The sequence below is a fragment of the Otolemur garnettii genome, unplaced genomic scaffold (genome assembly GCF_000181295.1).
Source record: "Otolemur garnettii isolate 467f Iridium unplaced genomic scaffold, OtoGar3 scaffold00213, whole genome shotgun sequence".
In the NCBI taxonomy this organism is placed as follows: domain Eukaryota; kingdom Metazoa; phylum Chordata; class Mammalia; order Primates; family Galagidae; genus Otolemur; species Otolemur garnettii.
In genome coordinates, this window is record NW_003852608.1 from 910,005 (window position 1) to 936,129 (window position 26,125).

Consider the following 26,125-nt stretch of genomic DNA (forward strand, 5'->3'; position numbering starts at 1 on the left):
AAATACGACCATGACTGTAAGTTAAAAAACAAAACAAAACAAAAATCCACTTGTCTTTAATGGATTAATACAATGACCCCATGAATGGTTTTTCTAACAGTAGATTGTTTATACTCAGCCCCTGAATGGCAGAGCTTTAGAATTCGGTCCCACCAGCACGGCATTGATAAGGCAGTTTTTGTGATTATTCTGTCCTATTCTGGTAACTGGGAGCATATTTCACTTTACACTGAGCTTTTTCTTCATTTTCATTCTTTTCTTCAAATGATCAAGGGCTTTGAGTTTGATAAGCCGTCACATTTGTTGAAATTACTTTTAAACTTGTAGGGCATTCCTGCAGTCTTGCCCAAGGACTATAATCCTATGACCATATTGATTTTAGGAGTATCTTTTTTCCTCATAACTAGGCCTTTTACCTGGCGTTAGCTTTACATAAAGAACGTTTCCCATTCAAAGAGGGAAATGGTTACACAAATTATGGTACATGCAAACAATGGAATTCTTGGCATTTGTTAAAAAGAATGTGTAATCTACATGATTTTTTTTTACATGATTAAGATGTAATTTTGAGTGAAAAGAACAAATCGTAGAACAGTATGTGTAGAGATCATTTAGACATGTGTATATTAAATACAAGCCTAGAACACTTCTGAAAGGATACGTAAGAAACTTACAATTCTTACCTCTATGGAGGAGTAAAAAGGGGTTGGAGAGGGGAGGAAGACTTCTCCATGTCATTAAAATTCTCTTCAGTGCTGTTGAAATTTGTATGGCAGTGTTCTTTGTAATAATAATAAAAAGGAAATCTTCACATTATTACTAAAAGAAAAGAGACCTGTGTAGGTCTGGTGCTTCCTGGGGTATAGGGCGTCAGCACAATAAGACAAAATAGCAGCAGCAATGATGGGAGGATTTGACCCGCCCTTGCTGGGTTTTTGTTCTCGGCATCCCTATTTACCCGAGTAACTCTGTGTATCAGTCCTTCCTCCCTTTACGCTCGCATCTTAGTCTGTCTTCTACCAATTCTTCTACTTCAATAAACTCACCGGCGGCAGAAGGAGAGAGGACAGAGTAGCACAACTTTCTCTCGGCTCTTTTATTTGATTTCAAATTCTCTGCCTCCAGTTTGTCTCTATCTCTGCAACCCCCACCCCCCAGGCCAGGGACTGGTACCAGGTGTAGCCTTTTGGGAACCGGGCCGCACAGCAGGAGATGAGTGGCAAGGAGGGAGCAAAGCTTCACCTGCATTTACAGCCGCTCCCCATGGCTTGCATCACTGTCTGAGCTCTGCCTCTGTCCCCTCCGCAGTGGCATTAGACTGTCACTGGAGCACAAACCTTTCTGCAAACTGTGCATGTGAGATATGGAGGAATCTAATGTCTCCACCCCATCCATGGAGAAACTTGTCTTCCGTGAAACTCGTCCCTGGTGCCAAAAAGGTTGAGGACCCCTGTTCTACCTCATCCAGAGGCAAGGTAGTGGTTAATGGTACAGGCTCTGGATTCAAATCCGAGGCTGTGGCACGTCTAGCTCCACGACCTTTGGGAAGCCGGTTAACCTCCTGTGTAGTTCAGGATAGTCATTCCTGTCTTACAGGGACTGTTAGAGTTATTATATGGCCCGTGTCTGGCACACAGTGAGTGCTTCCAAGCGCCAGTCACTATTATTCTTTGAGATTCTTTTTTGGTTAAAATTAGATACAGTCTAACAATAAGACAGACAAAAAAGAAGCAGAAAAAAAATAAGTAAGAGAAAAACACAAAAAACACAGCAAAAACTACCCACAAAGCCTCTCCACAGGGAGAATGACTATTAAGATAGAAAATATCCTTCCCTACCTGTACAATAATATAGAAAATACCTTCAACTACAGGAGGAAAAATCTCCCCTGTAATTGGCCTTTTCACTCCTTACTATGCAGGCCATCTTTCTAAAACACTCATCATTCCCTGGCACTGCCATCAATGGTTCCCTATCGCTAACTGCATTAAAATAAAACAAATTTTCTGGATAATTAGCCTCGTGCGTATAAAAGTCCTCAGTGTTTATCCAGTTTCACATTTTAAGCACTCTTCTTACACATCTCTCAACTCAGTTTCCCTAGATTCAGACACATCCCCCTCCCTCGTCTATCGCCTCTGAGCGATTCTGCACATTCTGGGTTGAATCCCTTCTTGTTCATATAGCCTTTCCTAATTATTTCCAAGTACTATTAATTTTCCCCTTTTTTTGAACAATCATCACACTTTTACTTAGAGGAAATGTACATAACATAAGTTTGAAACTTACACATCGTTATAGAAAATTGTTCTCATTGCTCTTGGTAGCACTAAATCATAGGTGCAGAGAGAAAGAGCCTTATGTCTCCTTTGTTTCCCTCAGGGAAGGCAACAGTTTGAAAACTTGATTCCTCAGGAAAGGAATCTTGTTTGAGAATGAGAACACCTGATTCTTAAAACTCCCCGAATAGTTTAAGCAAAGCAACGCTCCCTGCTAGGCCTCCATCTCCACATTTGTAATGTAATGAGCTTGGAATCATCTCTAAGTTTCCTTCCAGTTTTTCTTCTAAGATTTTTCTTTCTTCCTTTCTCTGGAGAAAGGCTACATGAAGGGAACCTCTGGTGGCAAACTGGCAAATGTTTAAAAACTGACTCTCTGGAGGGAGAAAGAGGCTCTACCTTGCACAGTATGTTGATTTCTGTGGTGTAAATCTTCCCATCAGGGCCAATATTAGTCAACCAGGTTGACAAACCTGAGTGCACAGCTGGGAAGAGGTACCCACCCCCGGGTCTCACTAGAAGGTTGGACCCAGTCCCACATTGTGGAATGGTTCCCCTCAAGGAGGAAACTCTGTCTCAGGCTCGATAAACATGGTTATCTATTTTCATCTCCAGTTTTCTCTCCTTGTAAAGCTCTGTCACAACCTTCCTTCCTTGGGTGGGGAAGGTCGGCGCGAGGGAAAACAGTCCTGGCTTGGCTTGTTAATCCCAGGCTCTGAAGACATAAGCTCTAGGGTTGGGCCAATCTTCTCAGGCACCTGTACCCATAGCAGAGTGTCCAGTTCTCTTGAAACTTGGCACAGCAATGATGCTACTGAGGTGGTGCAATTTCATCTGCAGTTGGCAAACTGGATCTGTGCCGAGAGCGCGCAGCTCACTTGCTTTTTCTGGGAAAGAGAAGTGGTCCAAAGAACTAAAAGAAGGTTCTGAGCTGGAAGTCAAGAACAATGTCCAGATGGTGAAGCCAGGCCCTAGACTGTTCAGAGAAAAGGCTTCAGAGTTCCATGAGCCAGTGGGAGGAAAACAGTTTGGAGCGGAAAGTGGACGGCTGGAGTTTAAGACTCAGGAACAAGCCTAGTCTCTCCCGTGTGAGGCTCATGAGCGGGGTTTACCTGTATGCCGTACGTTAACATCAACTCTAATTTCCTTCTGACACTCTTGGGAGGATTAAATGAGATATACTGAAAACTCACAACAAACTCTCCTTTATAATTATTTAATCTTACAAAAATAGGCTCAGAAGAAAATTAAAAATTGCTCTCAGGATAGATGATCTTTTCTCACTGTGTTAATGTGGGTTCATGAATAATTTCTACAGAGTGCTGTATTGTGAATGTCATCATTGAAGAGGACCCTTCCCCAATTCTAAAAAAAGACTTGTTAAAGAGTAGTCAATAATGCTGGTCTTTGATAGCCACCCCTCTCCTCCTCACTGAACAAGAAAGAACTGGGATTTCCCAGATGAACTGAGGGAAATATGCTAATGTTCAAAGTAGATGACAATACTAGGGACGGCTGGAGAGATATTTTTAACGTGCTAATGTGTACCTGCCAGACTGAGCTCTCAGCCTCCAGGTGGGCTGGCAATGCAAAATAGGGTTGAGAAGGAACAGAGAGCATTTCAGAGAAGCACAGACTCAGAAGCAGAGGGAGGGTGTAGAATCCGAGAGAAGAGATGCAGCCAAAGGATGCCGCACAGATGTTAGATGACAACTCAACTCAACAACTGCGGGCCAAAGCTTCTCTGGGAAGCTACTGTTCCAGGCACCGCAGGCAGAGAGGGTTGTGTAATGGTGTGTTAGCATTTGTTCTTCATCTCCTGCGGGCAGACCTTGGGCTAAGTGCTTCACAAACATTCCTTCAGATAGCACTGGAACCTCCTCCACGAGGGGACAGAGAAAATAGAAAAGCATGTAAGAAGAATACAACTACCTTGAGACACATTAGCAGAGTGCTCAGGGAATTCCTAGGAAGAGAAATAATGGCCAATAGGGAGAGGATACATTTGAAAGGAAGATTTAGAAGGATGGAGACTTTCTTCTAGTCGTCTCCCCCATTAGCTCATAGTTGCATTGTACTAGGAATCCTGGTCCACCTAGTGCCTATACATAGCAGGCAACCGAAACCAGCAATAGTGATGATAGTAGCTACCATGTATGGGGCATTGCTAGGTACTGTGCTGAGAGCATCACACATTATCTTGTTGAATCTTCACAATTACTCTTGAGGTAGGAAATATTACCATCCCCACAAAACTAATGGGGAAAGTGAGGCACAGAATGGTTAAATAATTTTTCCATAGTAACACATCCAGAAGTGACAGAACTATTTTTGAACCATGGTAATCTGGTTTAAGAGCCTGCACTCTTGAGCAATACAGTAGAAACTCCATAGCTGACCACCCCCTTAAATTGATCTGATTTTATAGACTGGACATGCACCACAAGTACATATCAGTAGAGCAGGTCTAGTCCCTTATGTTGGCCACTTCCATATGTTGACCTGTGTGGTACAGTCCTTTGGGTGGTCAAGTTATAGAGATTCTACAGAGGTAAATCTTTGTTGAATGAATAAATTAATAGGAGAGGGCATTCTAGAGGTACAGGGTGTGGACTATCATAACTAAACAAGGGTCTCAAGGTACCATAACTGCCATTCACCAAATATATCCAGGGATCAAATTTCTGGGCATATGATAATACAGTATATCTCTCCCTCTTTGAAACTGGGTGTGGTTATGTAGATGGCTTTAGCAAAGAAATGTGAGTAAATGTGTTGTGTATCAGTCTGGGAAATGGTGCTCAATTCACCACATTCCCTTTCTCTGATTCAGCGATCATGGAGCTTCTGTTGGGATGGACCCTCTGTCATTTTTAGTATCTGAGTGACTACAATAAGCAGAGCTGCCAGCTCATAATGGACACATATCGTGAGCAAGAAATAATGTTTTGAAATGTGGGTGTTGTTTATTAACAGAATATAACCTAAGCCTATCGTAGCTAGAACATAAGTTGGTATCAGAAATGGGGTAGAAAAGAATTGGTGAGATTTCAGGTAGCCATGAAAAGGAAACAAAGAGAGTCTAGACATTCGTAGACCCACAGGTTTGAAGAAGCAACTGATTTCAATGCCATTTGTAAAACATAACCCCTAGAAAACTTTTGAGTGATGAAAATACAATGAAAACTACTCGTGCCAAAGTTCAAAGTCAGGATATGGACACCTCACCCCATTGGTCACATCTTCGAATGGATTCAGATGACTTACAAGGAAGATGCAATTAGCTAGGAAAGCAGCTATTAAGTTTGGTTCTCCTACTTAGCCTGATGAGCTGAGAGTATCTAAGATAGCGGGCATGGGGGTGGGAAGGCAAAAAAACTGAGCAAAAATGATAATTGTATCTAGAAGGGTTCTGTGAGTGTGACTGTTGGTACATGGAACTCACTGGAGTCAGCAGACAAGAGGCCCTACTCCAGTTTGGAGAGTGCCGTGCGGCTGAGATGGGAAGACTTGGTAGCTGAAGGAGTCCTGCAATCTCTCCTGGGCGCTGAAGGAGCACGTGTTCCCTGACATGTGCACAGACACGGTCAAGGGAGACAATACACGCGAAAGACTCTCCCAGAGCAGTGAGCTAGGAGACACAAGGGACAACAGAAAAGGACATGTTGCCTTAATTATAGCTTTACCAAGAAGGCTACTGCTCCCAGGGCAGAGGGCCTGCAGCATCCTACTGGGTGGGACTGTAGAATTCCTAAGGACTGATACCTGCTGTCACCTCTCATCTTCTTCCTTCAGAATGAGAGTGTTTATTGTGGGCATCTTGGTCTTTTTCCACCATCATATATTGGATATGATATATCTGGTATGTGGGAGGCAGACAATTTGTCTCCAAGACACAGCAGGGCCAGATGTAGGTTTTACTGCACATCATTCTCTGTTGTACAAACTGTGAGAAACCACCCAGGGACTGGAAACTTTGAAGTTCATATTGTACCAGGATATGCTTTGGTTTCCCCACCTCCCCTTGTTGGTGGAGGGTCATAAATGTAATTTGTTTGCAGGAGAACAAGTGAGCCAAATATTTTGTGTCCAGAAGGATAGACTTCCGTAGTCATCGGCACTGCTTTGTGTGTCTGTGTCTGGGGCATGCGATAAGGGCGCCTTCCCTGCCTTCCATGAAGTTAGACGTTGCTGTGTCACGAGCTTTTGCTAATGAAGCAGGAATGGAGGCAACCTGTGCCATGTGCAAGTGGAAGCTTTACCAGCCAGTGCTCCATTTATTCTGTGCTCTTCCTTGTACCTTGTGACTTTGGAACCTTCTGTTGATATGGAGTATTCCCAGCTGGGCCCCTGGGTGACTATGTGAACACAGTTCCTGCTGCCCTAAGATGGACATGTGGTATGAGCAAGAAATACGTTTTTGTTGTTAGAAGCCTCTATCATTTTGTGGTTGTTTTTTCACTGCCCGCCCCATCATTCTCAAACCTGTCCTGGCTAACAGGCCCCAAGCCGGAAATGCAGATCCTCAGAACAATTAGCAGCTCAGTTAGGCAGAAGCGGAGAACCCTGTGCCAGAACAGCAGGAGAAACGATCTCAGAAAGGAGTCGGACCAGGAGACTTTTGAACGTTACTTGTGGAGGACTTTGTGCACGGACAAAATGGGACTCTGAGAGGATTTTTCAGTAACCTGGTAGAAAGTCTATACAACGCTGGAGCAGAGAGAGGATTAGGGGCGGCAAGAGAAATGGCCCATTACAATTATTCACGTGAGAAAAACTGGAGCCCTAAAGCTGGCAAAGGTCAGAGGTGAGCGGCAAAATTTCAAGATTGTATTTACAAAAATGATCATTCCATTGACAGAAAGGAAAGCATCAGGAGGAGGGGTGATGTATTTAGGGCATACTGAATTATTTGGGTACCTTGAAGTTTCATTTTCTTGGATGCTTAGCTTGAAAAGATAGGATCAACGCACATGACAAGACTGTGGTGCTGACCTTATGCTGAAGTCTTCAGGCTGGAAAAATCTTACAGAGACATTTTGTCCATCTCATTCAAGCAGAATTCTCAAGGCTCTCAGAGAAATGGAACTGAGGTTGTTTTCAAAGATGCCCAGAAAGTTTCTTTAAAATTTCCCAAATTAATTTATTCAATAATTAATAGCTTTCAGGTAGAAGTTCCTCCCTGCAGCTAACCTAAATTCCTTGGGCTAACGTTCTGATCTCATTTCCTCCTGTTTTATATATAGAGATGTTGATGGTTTTGCTATTTCACATGCATTCTCGGGGAAGATACATTTATTTAGGACTTATACACAACCTGCTTCCAAAAAGGATTAGAGGCGGCTCCTAATATGTCCGCCTAGGCTTCCTTTTAAAGAAGCGTTTCTCATTCCTGCATAATGTCCTGCCATCTGGGTACAGAAAGAAGATTTCTGTAATGGTATGAAGCAAAAGTAAAGCTAATAACTTGAGTAACTTGCAAAACAACAACAAAAACAAAAAGAAAAACACAACCAAATGAAACAAAACACAACACAACCCTTCCCCAGGGCAAGGAGAATAGAGTTTTCTGAAGAGAAAACATTCTGACCAAAGCTATCCACTTGACTACCTCCAACTATTGAATTTTAAGTTTCTTTCCTCTCTGGTGCCTGCTTTGGCCATTTTAGACTCCAGAATATGTGTGTGTGTGTGTGTGTGTACAGAGAGATATTTTATCTCCAATTTGACCTGGGAAATCCAGTTTTCAGTAAAGCATTTAATAAATGTATTGAACCAAGGTAAAAGTGACTGACATGCTACTTAGAGGTACTGAGTAGATGTTTCTTGTGTGAATGAATGAGTGAGCACATGAATATAATTTCTGATTGTAGTTAGGCTGTTCTCTTCACTAGGGTGACTGTACTTTGGCAAGTAACATAGACACTAAATTGAAGAAATGGCAGCTAGCAGGTGGTCAAGACAATGGAATCTGAAGGCTCTTTGCAAACAGTCCAGTGGGTAGTGTCTTTGGTCAGTACTACCCAATTTTCTAGAACCCTCAACTGGGGCGTCCCCTGGCTCCCATCTCTCTAGTGTCCCAGGATATTGTTTATTCCACCCCAGGTAACTGGCTTTCTAGAGTGCAAGCCTGGTCTGCCATCACCTGAAGAAGGCGCCGGTCACACACTGTAAGCCCCAGAGCAGGTCTGGGTCCTGATTTGCTGTTGCGCTAGTTCTCACAGGCCATTGTCCTCTGTCAGCCACCCCCTCCTGCAGCCCTGCTGTTTTAACCATTGGTCCTTCCTTCCTTCCCCTCAGGCCATGCCGGAGTCCAAACATCTCTCCAGGTCCTTCCAGTTCCTGCTGCGTATCTGCTGCTGACACTTAACAGGTCCGAACTTACTTCACTGTAGCCTTTGACAGCCCCGCAAATCCATTCTTATCCTGCTTTCAATGTCTTTCTCTAGGCCACCACTTCTCAGCTGTCCATACCCAGTTGATCTTCCTCTTCCCTCCATTTTTTTTTTTTTTTTTTGAGGCATAGTCTCATTATGTTGCCCTCGGTAGAGTGCTGTGGCATCATAGCTCACAGCAATCTCCAACTCTTGGACTTAAGCGATTCTTTTGCCTCAGCCTCCCAAGTAGCCGGGACTACAGGTGCCCGCCACAATGCCCAGCTATTTTTTGGTTGTAGTTGTCATTGTTGTTTGGCAGGCCTGGGCTGGATTCCAACCTGTCACCTCTGGTGTATGTGGCTGGCACTCTAGCTGCTGAGCTATAGGCGCCAAGCCACTGCTTCCCTCTGTTTTAAAACCTCTTTTAAATGGTTCATTATGGTAGTGTTAGTAAGTTCAACATTCTACCCAGCTTTTTATCTTTTCTGCTTTCTATACCTGGGCTCAACTCCTAGCTCTGACATTTAGTTGATAGATAACCTTGGATAAGTTATTCAATCTCTGCAAAGTGGTCAAAATCACAAGTGTAGAGATTTGATGACAAAATCAAAACCCTTTAGGGCTTCGTCAGGCACTCAGAACCTCGCCAAAATGTAATTATCTCACCTACTTTGAAAAAATATCTTCTTTGCTTCTCTCTGAAAAGTATCTGGACTTCTTTCATTCTGTCTCCTCCCCTAGAGACACACAGGTATTTCTCCCCACTCTGGAGTCATGATCATTATAGGGACTATACAATCCGGAAAGTTGCTTTTCTAAAGAGTAATTAGACAGCAAGAGACCAGGATGGACCAGAGTATAATACTCACACTGCCCACATCACTTGGAGGAGGGCATTCGCAGTCCAGTGAAGCACTAAAGTTTCCTTTTCTAAGCTGAGCAGACTGATCAGAGACTGATATAATTGTCAATGCCTTATGCTACTTTTGTATTTTAAAATGTTTTAGTGAATATTATTTGTCTATGAGAAAGAATGGTTTCCCCCTTTTAAACTTTTTCCATTTCTTATTATTTTGGAAAGTGTGTGTGTGTGGGGGGGAGACTTGGATGGGGGACAAGAAGAAAGTGTGATGGTCAGGGAAGAATGGAAACTACCCCAAGTTTACATCACTGAGGACGTAAATTAACAATTTCGTAGTGACAGTTGTGTTATCCTGTTATCCCTATGGTTGGCCAGAGCATCTGACGTTACATGTTATGATGACACCGAGGCATAAGTAGGAGAGAACCAGGAAGCATTTGGGAAAAACACACATGTCATGCTACTCAGCACAAAGATGGGATGATGCGAATTGCTATTTTCTTAAATATGGTCCCCATCTTTGGGAAAAAACAGAGATGCTCTTGTTCCCCCCCCCCCGAAGAAAAGGAACATGAGGAACAGTAGGTGGGTGGGAGGGGCATGTGGAGTATGTGGAACAGGCAGAGGACACGGTGTCTGGAGGGTGAAAAAGCAAGAGAGAAACTTGCACAAAGAAAAATAAGAGACTCCAGCAGGAAGCTATTGTTTGGGGTTCCTTAGGTGGAATCGGTTCATTTTAAATCTTCAGAAGTAAAGCGGAAGGAGGACACCTCATCTACCTCCTCTCACAGCTTACTTTCTTCATCAACACTACATCCTTGTGTCTTTAAACTGTGAACCGCCAGCTCGACTGTGTGTTCCTACAATTACACCACTAGGGCTGTCAAAAGGTTTGCTGAGACCTGTCAGGTGGCCTGACGATAGCATCTGTGGACATGGCCATCTGAGTTGTGGTGCCAGGGGTCTCAGTCTGTACTCAAGGGGGAAGATGCTGGGCCCATCACTGCTGGGGTCTGCTAATGCTGCCTGCCACGGGCCTGCGTCTGGAGAAAGGCAGTGTGGGAGAGCCCCGCAGCGGTGCCATCCTGCTAAGAGCTGGAGATGATTATCTGTAAGGAGGTTCAGAGACATTAATCCAGCTGCCAATAGCCACACAGCTATTTAGTATTTTTTTCAATTTGTCTAAAACAAACCAAAAAGACAAAAAGGAAGAAAAAATATTTCCGGGCCAAGGGAAAAAATGAAGATTAAGAAAATGAACCATCCTCATAATGAAAAACTATCTGCCTTCAAGGCATTTAGGTTGAAAATAAACCTCCCTGAAGTCTTTGGTTGGACATTTTATTAAAATTGCTAGGAGCTCTGACTGGCCCTCTTGGAAATGCTCAGGGCCCTTCTCTCTCCAATTTCAGAGGTGTTTGAACACCTATAATCTCTCTCTCTCTCTCTCTTTTAAGACAATGTCTTACTATGTCACCCTCGGTAGAGTGCTGTGGTATCACAGCTCACAGCAACCTCAAACTCTTCGGCTTAAGTGATTCTCTTGCCTCAGCCTCCCAGGTAGCTGGGACTATAGGCACCTGCCACAACACCCGGCTATTTTTATTGTTGTTGTTACACTTGTCATTGTTGTTTTAGCTGGCCTGGGCCAGGTTCCAACCCTCCAGCCTTGGTATATGTGGCCGGCACCCTACCCACTGAGCTACAGGGTCTGCCTCAACACCTATAATCATAAAGAATGACTATTTTTTCCAGGGGAAAATTTTTCTTAGTACCTGAACAAAGGGATAAAGAAGTTCTGAAGACATTTTAAGGTGTTATTTGCCAAAGATTAACAGAAATTTGAATTTAACTTTAGAATCTCTTAAAAGATAGCTCACTTAATATCATGAAAAAATTTCTTGGCTCAGTGCCTGTGGCTCAAGTGGCTAAGGCGCCAGCCACATACACCTAAGGTGGTGGGTTTGAATCCCCAGCCCAGGCCCGCCAAACAACAAAATGATGGCTGCAACCAAAAAATAGCCGGGTGTTGTGGTGGGTGCCTGTGGTCCTAGCTACTTGGGAGGCAGAGGCAGGAGACTCGCTTGAGCCCAGGAGTTGGAGGTTGCTGTGAGCTTTGATGCCACAGCACTCTACCCAGGGGAATAGCTTGAGACTCTGTCTCAAAAAAAAAAGAAAAAATTTCTTTCTATAGCACATTGAATAAAAGTTTAAGATGGGATTTGGACATGGTTCTAACTAATCATGGTAGCAGGCAGTATGTCTCAGTTCCTAAATAAATAGCATATTGTAGCAAATCCAAGTAAAAGACTTACATTCTTTGTCAGAGCCAAGCTATTGGCCCCCAAATCTCTCCCCTACTTGCCTAAAAATTTATGATTAAATATTCAGAAACTCTTTTTGAAAATACTAATATTTTTGGGTGATATGCTATTTCAAACTCTTTGTTGTTTAATAAGCAAGGAAGAAGTAAAAGCTGGTGATGACATGAAGAGCTTTGTTAATAGCTGTGGAATGAGAGACGATAAATGACAGTGGTAATAGTTTTCAGAGAGTAGCTACAGGAGGAGTTTTGCAGGCACAGAGATGGGCTTTATCCTCTCAAGACTCCTCCTGACACCAGAATGTTTAAGTGACCTTAGGCCTTGTCTATCTGAAGACCCAATACCCAACTAACGTGAAGTAGCAGTTGAAAAGCACCCACACAAATAAACCCTCCAGATGCCTTTGGAAAATAGAAAATGGAAGAGAAAAAAGAAAAACAATGTAGGAAAGTGTAGGAGTGCCTTCTCTCCAACATTCTGAGAGAAGATAGGAGTTGAAAACCTTCAACAAAACGCTGCCCCCATCTTTCTTGACTAATTTTAGTTATCTTGGTTCATGGCTATGATTCATCCCTAAAGCTGTGAATTGCTGAGGAGGAAGAAGAAAAAAAACTTGACTTAAATGTCAAAGAAGTAGGAACATAAATATAGTTTTCTTTTTTGAGGAACTAGAATTCCAGGATATGGGGATCTTTTTTCTCATGAGGGACTGAATGCTTCAAACTTCTAGAAAAATAATGATCTCCAGTCAAAACATCATCAAGGGATAAAAGACAGAATTGATTCTGAGTCACTTCATGTCTGAATCTTTGCTCCATAGTCTAGTTCCTTAAACCTGGTTAAACTAGAGATCACTAATAATCATTTGTGGTTGAAGATGATGAAGACATATGTAGATGGCAATGATGAAATGAACTCATAAAATACATGTGGGAGAAATGAAAGGAGGTTAGTAGAGCTATGAGAAATGATTCTGGGGAATGGGATCGTAGGTAGCACAGGGAACAAAGTGGTCAGATGTTTTTCTCCCTGCTAAGGAAGAGGGGATGATAGAGATGGGTTGGTAAAACTCCATCTTAAGTAAAGAAAAATGTTATTCAACCTAGTAGGTGTCCCCTAGTCCCTTGGCTACCAATTTGGATTTCTACAAGCATCGGAGAAGGAACCAGCAGTCACTAACCTACACTCTGGTCAGTGATTCACTGTCTGAAGCAGCTGACCTTCTACCGGCAGCCTAGCAACTCTCTGTATGTTTGCCTCTTTCTGCCCTTAGAACTACTGAGCAGTAAAGAAAATATATGATGGTTGTAGAAACATGATTCGGGACATTAGAGGAAGATAATATTGTGTAGACGATAAAAAAGAAAGAAAGAGTTCCGATGACTTGGAGAGGTTCTCCACACCCTAGAAGCTACCAGAGTAGCCCCTAGGCACAACAGTGGATGCTGATTTTAGCCTCTCTCATTGCGCTCAGCCTCACTTAGGGTACTCTCCTCATCTCTGCTCCTTTCTGTTCTTCTCACACCTGGGCATTGCTGGGAACAGCAGTGATCACCATACCGCAAAGACGCTATACCCATGAACAACGATCACTGCACCTATGAACAGCGGTGATCACTGTACCACAAGATCACTGTACCCATGAACAGCAGTGATCACTGCACCTCATCACCCAAGACTCACAGTGTCATTCAGTGACCCGGACCAGTGAGTGTGTCCTGATGACAAACTCACATGAGGGATACTCTTGAGGTAGAAGGGCCTGCAGGGTGCAGGTCTAAGTGACTTTCTTACCCATAGCATTCCATTTTTTTCACTTCTGGAAGATGCAGATTAACATCACAGCTGTGACTAACTTTTATTGTTTTTAGTGGAGTGGTATTTTAAGGATTAAGGAAGATATTTGTCAAAAGGGTCCTTGCTACTCTTATTGTATACAAACTTGGCCAGATGCCTTTATTGCAAATCTAGTTCTTTTCAGATGAGTATATTGTAGGACCTCCATCGCTGACCACCTCCTTAAGTTGAGCTAATTTTCATAGATAGGATGTCCACCACATGCACATATCAGTACAGTGGGGCTAGTTCCTTATGTTGATCACCTCCCTATGTTGACTAGTTTTTTACGGTCCCTTGGTTGGTCAACTTGTAGTGGTTTTACAGTATTTAATTTTCTGAGCCTCCAGATGTATGCTGAAGTGCCATGAAGCCCTATTTACAATTCTTATTTCCATGATCAACTTTCACCTTGCATGGCAGTATTGTGAGTTGAACTGTGCTCCCTAAATAGACACAGTGAAGTGCTAACTAACTCCAAATGTCAGTGAATGTTACCTTATTTGGAGATAGGGTCTTTGCAGATTTAATCAAGTTTATATGAAGTCATCAGGGAGGCCCTAATCCATATGACTGGCATCATAAGAAGACAGCCATGAGCAGACATAGGAAAGCACCACATGACAATAGAGACCAACTGGAGTGCTGTGGCTGTAAGCCAAGGAATGCTGAGCAAGCCAGCCACAACACAAAGAAGAATTATCCTCTGCAGGTTTCAGGGGAGCAGGGCCCTGCTGACACACCTTGATTTCAGACTTTCAGCTTCCTGAACTGTAAAGCTATAAATTTCTATTGTTTCAAGCCTAAGGTGACCAGATTTTAACATTAGTAAAGCGGGACACCATTGGAGGGGACAGGGCCTGGGGGGTGGGGCCTGACAACAATGCAAACTTTGATAAGCAGTTCTCGATAAGCAGTTCTCAACAATTATTTGTTATTATTAAAGTTTAACATTGTAAAATTAACAAAAATAATATAAAACGCATGTCCTGGCGAAATAGCCACATGGCAGCTGAAAACCATATATTCCCTTCCTGTTCTCCCGTGTTCCCTAGCTTGTCGTGCATTCTTTCCAAAAATCAGGGCTTTTTAAAAATGCCGTAGGATGCAGGACAAATTGTTAAAAATCAGGACAGTCCTGCCAAAAACGGGATGTCTGATCACCTTACTCTAGAGAGGGGGCGGCTACTTGTTTTTTCCAGTTTGGCTCCTTCTGAGATAATTATCCTTGCCTAGAAGCAAGGGAGGGAGCCAGTCTCCTTCTGATACCTTGCCCAGGAGGGGAGTAGGGAGTTTACATTAGCCTTTTCATTTCCAAATGAAGTTACATTAACCTCTTCATTCCCAAATGGAATTACATTAACCTCTTCATTCCCAAATGGAGTTACATTAACCTCTTCATTCCCAAATGGAGTTACATTAACCTTTTCAGCAGTGGAAAACCGTATATTCCCTTCCCATTCTCCCACTGTTCCCTAGCTTGTCATGCATTCTTTCCAAAAATCGGGACTTTTTAAAAACGCCGTGGGACCAGACAAATTGTTAAAAATTGGGACTGTCCTGCCAAAAGTGGGACATCTGGTCACCTTATTCAAGCCACCAAGTTTGTGGTACATTGTTAGGACAGTCCTAGGAAATTAAAACCTGTAGTAATAAAGGCAAAGAGGGGACCAGGAAGCCACTGGAAAGAAAGAAGAACTTCTTTTCTTGAGTTGACTTACTAATGTATTAGTATTAATTTTGATTAAATTGATCCACACAGTGGTTTCACATAATCCTTTAAAAACGAATTCACAAAGGGAATAACAAAATATAAAATATACTTTGCTACTTAAATAAATCCCCATCACAGAATTAACAGCCTAGTGTGTTTTCCTGAACTCAACTGCCTTGGTCTTTTTGGTTTTATTTGTCTTTGTCTTTTAACGTTTTATTTTGTATGAAATATTATAATATAGGCTCAGTGCCCATACCATCGCAGTTATAGTGCCAGCCACATACACTGAGGGTGGCGGGTTCAAACTCGGCCTTGGCCAGCTAAACAACAATGACAGCTGCAACAAAAAATAGCCAGGTGTTGTGGCAGGCACCTGTAGTCCCAGCTACTTGGGAGGGAGAGAATTGCTTAAGCCCAAGAATTGGAGGTTGCTGTAAACTGTGATGTCATGTCACTGTACCCAGGGCAACATAGTGAGACTCTGTCTCAAGAAAAAATTATAAAAAGATAATGTAAATACAGGAACAGTAATATACATTTTATCAAAATATAGAATCAAAGGCTCTTAAAATATTAATTATCTATAATATTAATATTTTTCAGGTCCAAATGTAATTCTGTCTGGATCCATGTTCTAAGGCCCTGATTTACTTTCTATAAATAGTATTAAAAATTAAATCAGGTCTTGCTTAAAATAAACAATTTTAGTAGCTGCCCCTGTAATGCCGTTCTCTGTCTTCAAATAGCATAAGTGGACATAAGGTCTATAGTCACGTGCTGAATAACAACGTTCTGACCAATGAGGACTGCACGGATGGTGACAGTCCTATAAGATTGTACTGGAGCTGAAAAATTCCTTCTCTATGTTGAGATATGTTTATTTTGTTTCATTTTACTTTTACCTGGCCTTTCTGTGTCAGAGATATATTCAGTTACACAAATACTTATGACTGTGTAAGCATTTGTGATATATTTAGAGACACAAATACTTATGATGCTGCACCATCAAGGTTGTAAGTATGCTCTGTGGTGTCCCCACAAAAATGGTATTGCCTAATGACCCATTTCTCAGAATGTGTCCTTATTGCTGGGTGAACTGTATTTATAGTCACATTTTTCAAAACAAAAAACATTTTTTTAAGGTCTTGCAAATTATAATATGTATCAAGTGCTCAAATTTAAAAATGTGTATTAAGAACATTCACACATCACCTAATTTTCAAACACAGCCATAGCCTATAAGCTTCTCCAAGACAGTCTCCCCTATCATGCTGCTCAGTAACCTCAAATAGTCAAGGATCTTTTAAGAGCTCTCTTGCATAGTTAGTGGCTGAACAAATGCCCAAGAATTGGGACACATGGATGTTCTTGTTGGCTTGAAATGTTAATTCTTTCAGAAGCCATTCTGGATTGTTTCAAACCCTTCTTACTGGAAGTGGGGGGTTCACTTCCTAATGGGTGCAGAGCACATGTGGGCTCCCCCTCTTTGAAGGCTGTGGGGTATATGCATCAGAGCCAATGTCAAAGTCAATTGGCCATTCAGTGTGTCACACTGCCCCATCTGTAGGATGTTTTCTGCACCACTTACTTTAGGAGTCAGACTGTCAGATCCTAATACAAGGAGCTGGACCACAGTGTTGGTCACAGAACTTACTTGAGTGTGGTGAGTTCTGTAAGGGATGGCTGAGTAGCCTTGAGATAGCTTTCTCTTCGTGCAGCGACTTTGGGAGAAGGCTTGGGACTTGTGTCTGAGTCGCCACTGTCATCATCCCCCATGGCCTTGATGTAGCTGCCACTCCGCATTCTTCGGCATGGAATTTCATCGTCTTTAGCTCGAGGGGTGTACCCTGACCATTCGTCTTGAGGAACCTATTCAGATAGAAAATAGATAATTCACTTTTTATTCACCGTTTTCTTTTCTTCTTTTTGTTATGACCCTGCATATGTGTAACATAGATACTTATCCAAAACACTAGATGTTAACCTTTCAATAAATGTTTTAAAGTAATAGGCTTGAAAATGTTTTAAACACATGCATTCCATGTCTCAATCTTTAAAATAAGCTCTGTATTAGGAAAAATTAATACCATTCACCCTGATTCGTTTTTACTTAGTTTTCTCAAGCTGAGAACAGTTGAGTCAGGCATTAAGGATGTCACTGGAAATAAGAGCAGTTTTATTTGAGATTTTTGGTGATTGGTTTTCAGTGGTCATTTAAGGTTCAGGAATGGTTTCTGATTGATCTACATGAGCGGTTCTCAACCTTCCTAATGCCATAACCCTTTACTACAGTTCCTGTGGGTTGCGATCCACAGGCTGAGAACCGCTGCTCTACCCCATCCCACTCCTTCCACCTTCATCTTCTCATATCCAGGCTCTCTTCTTCCTAAGCCAGTTCTATACCAGCTGCATTCACTTCCCAGTCACTTATTCTTTGTGATCCCCTCTTAATTTGAATGCAGCTTCCACCGATCTGCTCAAAAACTCATTAAGCATTTCCAGTGATCTCCTCATGAAAGCTAATGGCATTTTCTTAATTTAATTTTTTGCCTTTCCACTCACACATGCACACACTTAGAATTAACAACTCCTGTGAGTGTCTCCCCTTTCGGCTCTCCAGTTGCTCTACTGAGCTGGTGCAGCTCCTACCGTCTGAATGGTGCTTTTCCTCTCGCTTCCCTGGATTCTTCCCTCAATCCCTAATTGTCCGCACTGCTCTTTTCTCTTTCCACAATCATTTCTTCTGAGTTTGGCAGGACGTTGCACTCACGGCCTTTCAGAAGGAGTCTGTATTACGACTTTCTCTCTTCCCTTCCTCCTAGATTTTCCACTTCAATATGAACTCAACCTAAGATTTCACTCCTTCCCCATTTGGTGAAAGAACTGCATAATCACCACTCTTTTCCTCCATCAAGAAGTAGCAAACAGCCTACAGTGCATAGAACACAGCACAGGGCCGAATTAAAAGAGACCCATAAAGGGGGAGGCTGGTTCTTGCCCTCAATCTGCTTATAACAGAGATGAGAAGATGAAGCATAAATACATTTAGGCATAGTTCCAAATTAACATGTTAGTAAGTTTAAGAGGTGGTGTGGTAAATGGAATATGCACTAAAGAGATGCTAGGAACAGGAGCTATCGGTAATGGTGAGGAGGAGGGAGTATCTGGGAAGGGCTCCCTGGAATTGGCCAGGTTTGTGATGAGAAGATAAAAAAGTATTTAATATTTCAATGCTACTTACTGGTTACCCATTAAAATAATTTAGTACTTAATTGTTTATTTTTTAATTTTTATTTATATTTTTTGAGACAGAGTCTCACTATGTCACCATCCATAGAGTGCTTTGGTGTCACAGCTCACAGCAACCTCAAACTCGGGCTCAAGTGATTCTCTTGTTTCAGCCTCCCAAGTAGCTGGGACTACAGGGTCCACTACAGCTATTTTTTTGTTATAGCTGTCATTGTTGTTGGGGAGGCCCCGGGCTGGGCTCAAACCTGCCAGCCCTGCTGTATGTGGCCATCACCCTAGCAGCTGAGCTACAGGCACTGAGCCTATAGTACTTAATTATTAACGTTTAACTATGCTAAATAATTTGAGTACAGGACCTTATTTCATTGAATCAATAATGCGAGCATTTTTTTTTTGGCGTTTTTCATATAAGAAGCATGATCTCAGCGAGGTTAAGGAGCTTGCCCAAGGACACACAGCTAGTACGTGGCAGCACTGGGGTTCAAAGTACTTTGGTTTGACTACTGGGATCAGAATTATATTAATCTAACTTTTATGATTAATAATATATGCTTCTGAAAGTTAAGTGTTAGGAAAATTGTCCCAAATGACACATAACACATATTAGACATAGATTTCTAAATATCATAGGTTGTAGGAAGTGAGAAGAGATGTGCTAGTAAAAATAAAAGCACAATTCTTTCCTTCTTAAATTATTAATTTACCTGTATAATTTGAAAAAAGTTTCTATTTAGAAACATCAGATTGAAGCACCGAAAACAGCAGTTTCTAGGTTCTAATTCTGAAAAGTACTATCAGAGATTAAACTTCAGGCTGTAGCGTGCTATTTCATTTAATGCATTCTTGTACTGCTGGTCCTGTGTGCAGGCACCGTTCTAAGTGTTTTATATACGTTAGTCCATCTGATCTACTTAGCTGAGGGGTGGTATTATTATTATTATCATACCTGTGTTAAAAATGAGAAAGCTACGGCCATGAAACTTGCCCCCCCGACCCCAGCGTTATGGCTGGGAAGGGTCAGAGTTTCCACAGGGTCCTTGCGGGGGCCTTGTATTATTTCATGCTACCTCTCTTTCTAGGCTATGTTTTGTGGCACCTGCAGAACTGCACGATTATAGTTCATGACATATTTTTATTGTGTCCCATTTATTAATCATGCTAGTAATAATGTAGTATTTCTACTTTTATGGTTAAAAAGCATCAAAGTCACCACAGCAACAAACATTTCTTGGGAAATTATAAATGCTGAGAACAGCCTTGTTTTTCTTCAGTCTAACTCATCATGTGGATATCATCATGTTCAGAACATCATTATTGGCTTAGCAATTACATTTTAAGAACTAACTCGGTACAGCTGAGGGTCGTAGACAAAGCACACTAGCTTAGTAAGTAGCAACGTGAATTCCAAAGCATACATGTCTCTGAAATATGTCAAAGACTAATGACAAATGGATTAGCTTGTATCACTTACGTAACAAAACATGGCACATTTCTGTTTAGGCATATTTTCAACGTTAGTTTATGGAAGATACGGGGCTTGTACTATAAAACAGCTAAAGGAACTGGGCAGTGCCTGTGGCTCAAAGGAGTATGCTTTTGGAGTAGGAGTAGGGTCCCCATATGCCAGAGGTGGCGGGTTCAAACCCAGCCCCAGCCAAAAAAAAAAAAAAAAAAAAAAGCTAAAGGGACCAGCTTAGAAGTATTTAATCTGTATATCAATTTTTTTTTTTTTGAGACAGAGCCTCAAGCTGTCACCCTGGGTAGAATGCTGTAGCATCACAGCTCACAGAAACCTCCAACTCCTGGGCTCAAGCTATCCTCCTGCCTCAGCCTCCCAACTAGCTGGGACCACAGGTGCCCACCACAATGACTGGCTTATTTTTCTATTTTTAGTAGAGATGGGCTCTCTTTCTCAGACTAGTCTCGAACTTCTGAACTCATGGTATCTACCCACATTGGCCTCTCAGAGTGGAAGGATTACAGGTGTCATCCACCATGCCCAACCTATGCTGTACACCTTTCACCTAATCTTACTTTTCAAATGATAACAGCTAAAAGTTGTCTGGAAGTGATTTACTTTCATTAAAGTGGAATTGGAATATTAAGACAGTATTCATATGCTTAAAGGTAGCAAACAACAGGGTTACATATAAATTAATACAGATATTGGTTCTAGGAAAAATGTAAAGACACAGGAATCCAGACCTGGGGAAAAAAAACTGCTATTGCTGAACTGTAAAGGCCAGTACAATTGCTCTAATTAGGCCAGTTGTTATTTTCAGTTTCTTGACCTCTAAAGCAAAAGGGAGGCATTGCTTCTATACATGGTTTGTAAGGGGCGCAAAGAGTGGAATGGTGCTTCCTTTTTGACTGGAAAGAGAGGATAATTATATGGCTGCAGCTGCTGTTGTGAGCTGGTCAGAGGTTGCTGCATCTTTCCACGTCAGTTGCATGGAAAGAAGAGATTTAGAGCAATTCAAAGAAATGGTTAACCTTGCAGCTACCTGAGTAAAGCCCTCATGATTGCTGGTGATGGCAGTTTAAGGGATTGTTAGTCGTGGTGAGTAAGGGAAACTAGAGGAGAGAGAAAGAGCACAGGTGCCTGCTGATTTCCGGCTGGCGAGATGTCATGCTTGTCTCCATCAGCTTAGGAGGTGGTCGGACCCAACAAATGTAAAAAAATAACAAACACAATCTAATAGAGGTTAGGTTTTACAGTAGCTGTGGATTAGGAAAAAAAAGGATCATTTGCTTTTTAATGCTTATGTTTAAGCTTTACACATAATAGAGATCTTTATTTTTGATAAACAAAACGAGAATTAGTCTGCATTTTCTATTTCAAGTGTAGCCCATCTATAACTTAAACTACATGTCATCATTTAGAAGTCCAGAAGACTTGCCCTTGACTAATGAATGACCATGGTCAAATGCTATCATCCTCTAATTACAGGGTGAGGATGCTTTCTGAGTTGAAATGGTGTCACAGACAATGACTGATGGGCTGTTCTAATGAAGGTTATAGTCTATTCAGTCATAGAACAGGAGGAATTAAGCACCCCTAATGGGTGCTTACATTTTCTGTCTCCTTTCTTCCCTCCCTCCATTATTCCTTTACTTCTGCAAGTATTTTAAAATTATTTATCTGCCGGCCAAGGCCTCGGTTTTGGGAATATATGGCAGTGAAAATACAAATGTTGATTCCATTCTGTGTAATTTAAATTCTAGAAGGAGAGCTGGGAGAGATAGGTAATAGACAAGCATGCTGATAAATGAACAAGGTAATTTTAGAAAGCATGAATGCTGGGGGGGAAGTAAGATGAGGCTATGTGTTAGGGTAGCCAGAGGGAGTTGCTTTAACTTGTTCTTTAAGAGGAGCTGTCTTGAAGAAGTGACTTCTGAAGACAAGATCTGAGACATGAAGGAAGGACCTTCCTGGCAGAAGGATCAGACAGTGTAAAGTCTCTATAGTAAGAGACTCTCTTGGTGTAACCAAAGCCCTAGGAAGGAAAAATGCTGGCCTGGTCAGAGGGCACTGAGCAAGAGGCAGGGATGAGAGGTGGTGGGGCTGGGTCACACGGGGTCTTCTAAGCTCATCAAATCTTCCTTTAAGCTGAACTCAGCTCTCCTACCGTACCCATCAACTGCTCCAGCCTCAATTGATCTTCTCCTTTCTGAAATCTATAGTATGCATCATCTACAAAAGGGGTCAGCAAACTATAGCTTGTGATGAAATCCAGTCTACTGCCTGTTTTTGCAAATAAAGTTTTATTGGTCCATGTCATCCCCATTCATTAGATGTTACCTATGGCTGGTTTTGATCTATGAGTCAGAGTATATGGCAGTGATGGAGACTGCATGTCTCACTGAGTTTGCCAACCTCTGATGGACATGATCACATTGAGTACTTATTTGCATAATTGCAAAATATTGATTGATATGCTTCTTTTTCTTTGTGTCTTTGTTTCATCTTTCCAGTAACTCTGTAAGTTCCCTGAAATCAGGGTAAGCAGTATTGCTGAGAGGTGAGAGGGATGGGCTCTATAATTAGACTGCCTAGGTTTGAATTCCTGGTGGACAAATTCATAACTTTTCTGTGCCTTGGTTTCCTATCCCATAGAATTGTGGATGGAATAAGTGAGGCAATGCCCATAATCACACAGGAAGCGCTTAGTAGAGGTCTGTTTCATGGGAGTTCTGCACTGCTGGCTGGCATGGTACTGAGCACGCACATGCTCCTTGATGACGGATGACGTTGGCTTTCTTAGAAAACTCTGATGTCTGCTTTCCATTTTCTTTGATAATGTAGGGGCAGAAATAATTGGAATACATGAAGCAAAAGCATAAATTCCTAATATACTATGTGCTCCTATTATTTTTAATCTAGAGGTCCCCATCAGGTAGTGCCCCGCAGCTCTCTGTTCTGGGGACTTGTCTCTGTTCCAGCTGACTGAGAGGGGAGCCACAGCCCTGGAGCCACCCTGAGCAAGCCAGTGTGTGCTGGCTTCCCAGCAATCGAACTGCAGACGCCTCCTTTTGGTTCACAAAGCAGAAAACTTAGGAGAAAAGAAAGCTCTGTGGGAACTACTTTTATATCTGCAGAAAACCTTTTAAGATACGTTGGCCCTAGACCTATGTACTCTAGATGTATGAGGATGGTGACGGCCAGTGGCTGGGGTGAGGGGGCTCTGGGCTGAATGAAGGCTGTCTGTGTCCAGCTCACATTCATAGAGGTAGGGAAAAAAGTAAATGGGGCAGCTTCTTACCGCTTCCCAGGGCCTAGGACGGTACGAAGCAGGACAGGTATTAAAAACCATTTTATAAGGCTGCCACCATCCTTCTATTTATTAGATACTCTAGCATAAGAATATAACTGCAAATAGACTGTTTATGTAATCACATGCAATACAAAATTTTCTTTTATGTTAAGAAAATGTCTCTATTAAATTGCCCATGGGCAAAAATGGTATTTACCTCTCCTCTAGGACATTTGGAAATGGGCTACCTTCTGGTGCTGACGTTTTCCCCCCTCAAATTCAGATGAAAGAGGATCATTCTAGCTCTGGGAGGTCTGGGAGCTAAAACGATTATGGTATGGGGGAGGGGTCATTAAAAAATCTTTCTCATAAGGAACTTTTAAAGGTTGAACGACTCAACATAAAAACTTCTTTTCTGAATGTCTTAAACATTTTCTGGATTTTATGGGGGGTGCTCAGACTTAGTTAATAAAGTTCTCATTTGGAATAGACAAGCTGCTCTAAAGTTTTTTAGTCTTATTCAGCTTTCTCCTAAGATAAAATACTACTTTACTGAATCTAAGATACTAATGCAATCGTCCCAATATTTTTTGTGCCGCCAATAAAGAAATAAATGCCATTGTTAAATTCTGATACTCCATAGACTGTGTGCTCGATCTCAACATCAGAGATGCTAAAATGTGAAAACTAGGGGTCTTATAATCAATTAGAAACTTTAAAAAGTATGCATGAAAACTAAACAAAGAAATGGATGTATTTGGATAGTAATTATAGAACCTACAGCTCATGTTCAATAGTGACCAAATTAATAACAACCAGCATTCATCTGTGCTTTTGCACAAAAACATAAACTCACGTGTCTCATGATCCTTATAACTGTTTTGAAAAATAAGAAGAGTTTAGTTTGTCAAATAGAGAAATTGAGGTCCCGAGAGTTTAGTCACTAGTGCCCACACTGCGGTTTGCCACTCACGGTCCTGCCATCTTCTTCTCCTCATCTTCGCATGTCTTTTGGGTAACAATTATTATTTTATAATAAACTGCAGCCCATATATTTCAGATAAGATAATAACTTTATAGGGTTTTAAGGTCTGCCTGTAAGAAAAACATTAATAAATAAATAATGGGCTGCACGCCTTGAAACAAAAGTTACAAGGACTGCTATTTCAGATATAGGAAGGCTTAGAAGTGTCTCCCGGAGCCCATGTCTCCCACTCTGCCGGGGCTGCAGTTATTGAAATATAACTACAGGGCAGATATAGTCAGACATTCTATATGTGCCAATGACAGCCCAAGAGACAATGGTGGAAAGATGAAGCCACGTGCCATGACTCCCTGAGAGAGGATTATTTCAGAATGGGAACTGAATGGTGAGATTTGAAGGAATGGAAATGCGTGAGATTTTGGGAAATCTGAGAGCCACAAAAGGAATGAAGACGCTTAGAACGACGGAACAGCTGAGATGGAGCAGATGTCCTGCAAATATACAAGGGCAGGCCAGTGCAATCCTGTGAGCTGTTCTCACAGGCAGAGGTTTGGAAGGAAAACTTTGGAACCCCAGGCTGGGTTGGGCATATAAAGGACTGTTTTATGAGGAACCAAAGAAGCTGGCAGAAATAACTTGGGCATTTGGTTGCTTAGGTAGAAATAAAGACACTATAGCAAAGAAGAGCCGTGATTAACTGGTGGGTATCAATATTGGATCACATTTGCACGGCCACCTCCCAGCTGCGGTTAGAGCAACCAGGTGAATGGGGGTGCACGGCTGTGACTGGGGGTCAGCCTACCCAGCCCTTCCTGTGCTTGATGAGGAAGGGTAAAGAGAACGAGAAATACCTGTGGCATGAAAGGAGCACTGGGGACCTGACATTTATGAAATAATCTCTAAGGGCTGGGAGCAGTGCCGGTGCTACTTTAGTTTAATCCTTCCAGCAGTTCCAGGAAGTAGGTATTACTATTTTCATTTTACTGCTGCAAAACAGAGATTCCAAAAGGGGAAATGACTTGCCCAAGGTCATAATAACTGCTAGAAATCTGCATTTGTCTGTCATCAAAACCTTTCATAATATTCCCTATGTCTGATGAATCCATGATGCGTGATGATCGAGTGAATGAACAAGTAAACTAAAACAAAAAGGAATGTAGACTCCCACTCAATACTACTTAAAAAAGTTAACTATTGAAATAAGTGTAAATATTCTCTTGTCACTAATTTGCTAGCACTGTCAAGTTAAGTATTTAAAAACGAATACTTAAAATATTATGGAATAAAACAGCAACTGCTGTTTCCCTGTTCTGGGGCTCCCTTATAGCTGCTGTTCTGCTTCTGCTTAAACAAAAATGGACAGGTTTTCTGGGGGGAGGTTAGCAGGAGATTAGAAAACATGTAGGACCATCACATTTTTCAGGATGGCTTTCGGATGGGGTGGAACTTCCAAGTACCCCAGAAACGATTTAGCATTTGTAAGAAGGGCCCTTCCTGGAGTTCAAGTTCCTGCCTACAAGTCTCACAGAAATGGCTGTGATGCGCTGGCCTTCTAAGCACTTTTAGTGGGCTCTCAGATTCCCTACTCACTCGGCTCCTTTGCATCTTCTTTGCAGCGGGGATAACTGTTTTTCTGCGCCACACAGCTTTCACCTTGACAAATGCGACTTGGCTTAAATGTCCCTGTAGCCTTTTTAGCTTGCTCTTCTCATAGCAAAAGCAGAAAAAAAAAAAAAAAAAAA

General features: G+C 41.9%; 1 protein-coding gene across 1 annotated transcript in view; it reads right to left on the reverse strand.

Moving 5' to 3' along the window:
* The window catches only part of DLGAP1 (DLG associated protein 1), a 342,771-nt gene that overhangs the window by 258,027 nt on the left and 58,619 nt on the right, over positions 1-26,125 (reverse strand). Inside the window, exon 2 of the mRNA XM_003801620.2 lies at positions 17,050-17,264. Within this exon, the coding sequence (XP_003801668.1) occupies positions 17,050-17,264 (215 nt within the window). The remainder of the gene's footprint in view (positions 1-17,049; positions 17,265-26,125) is intronic.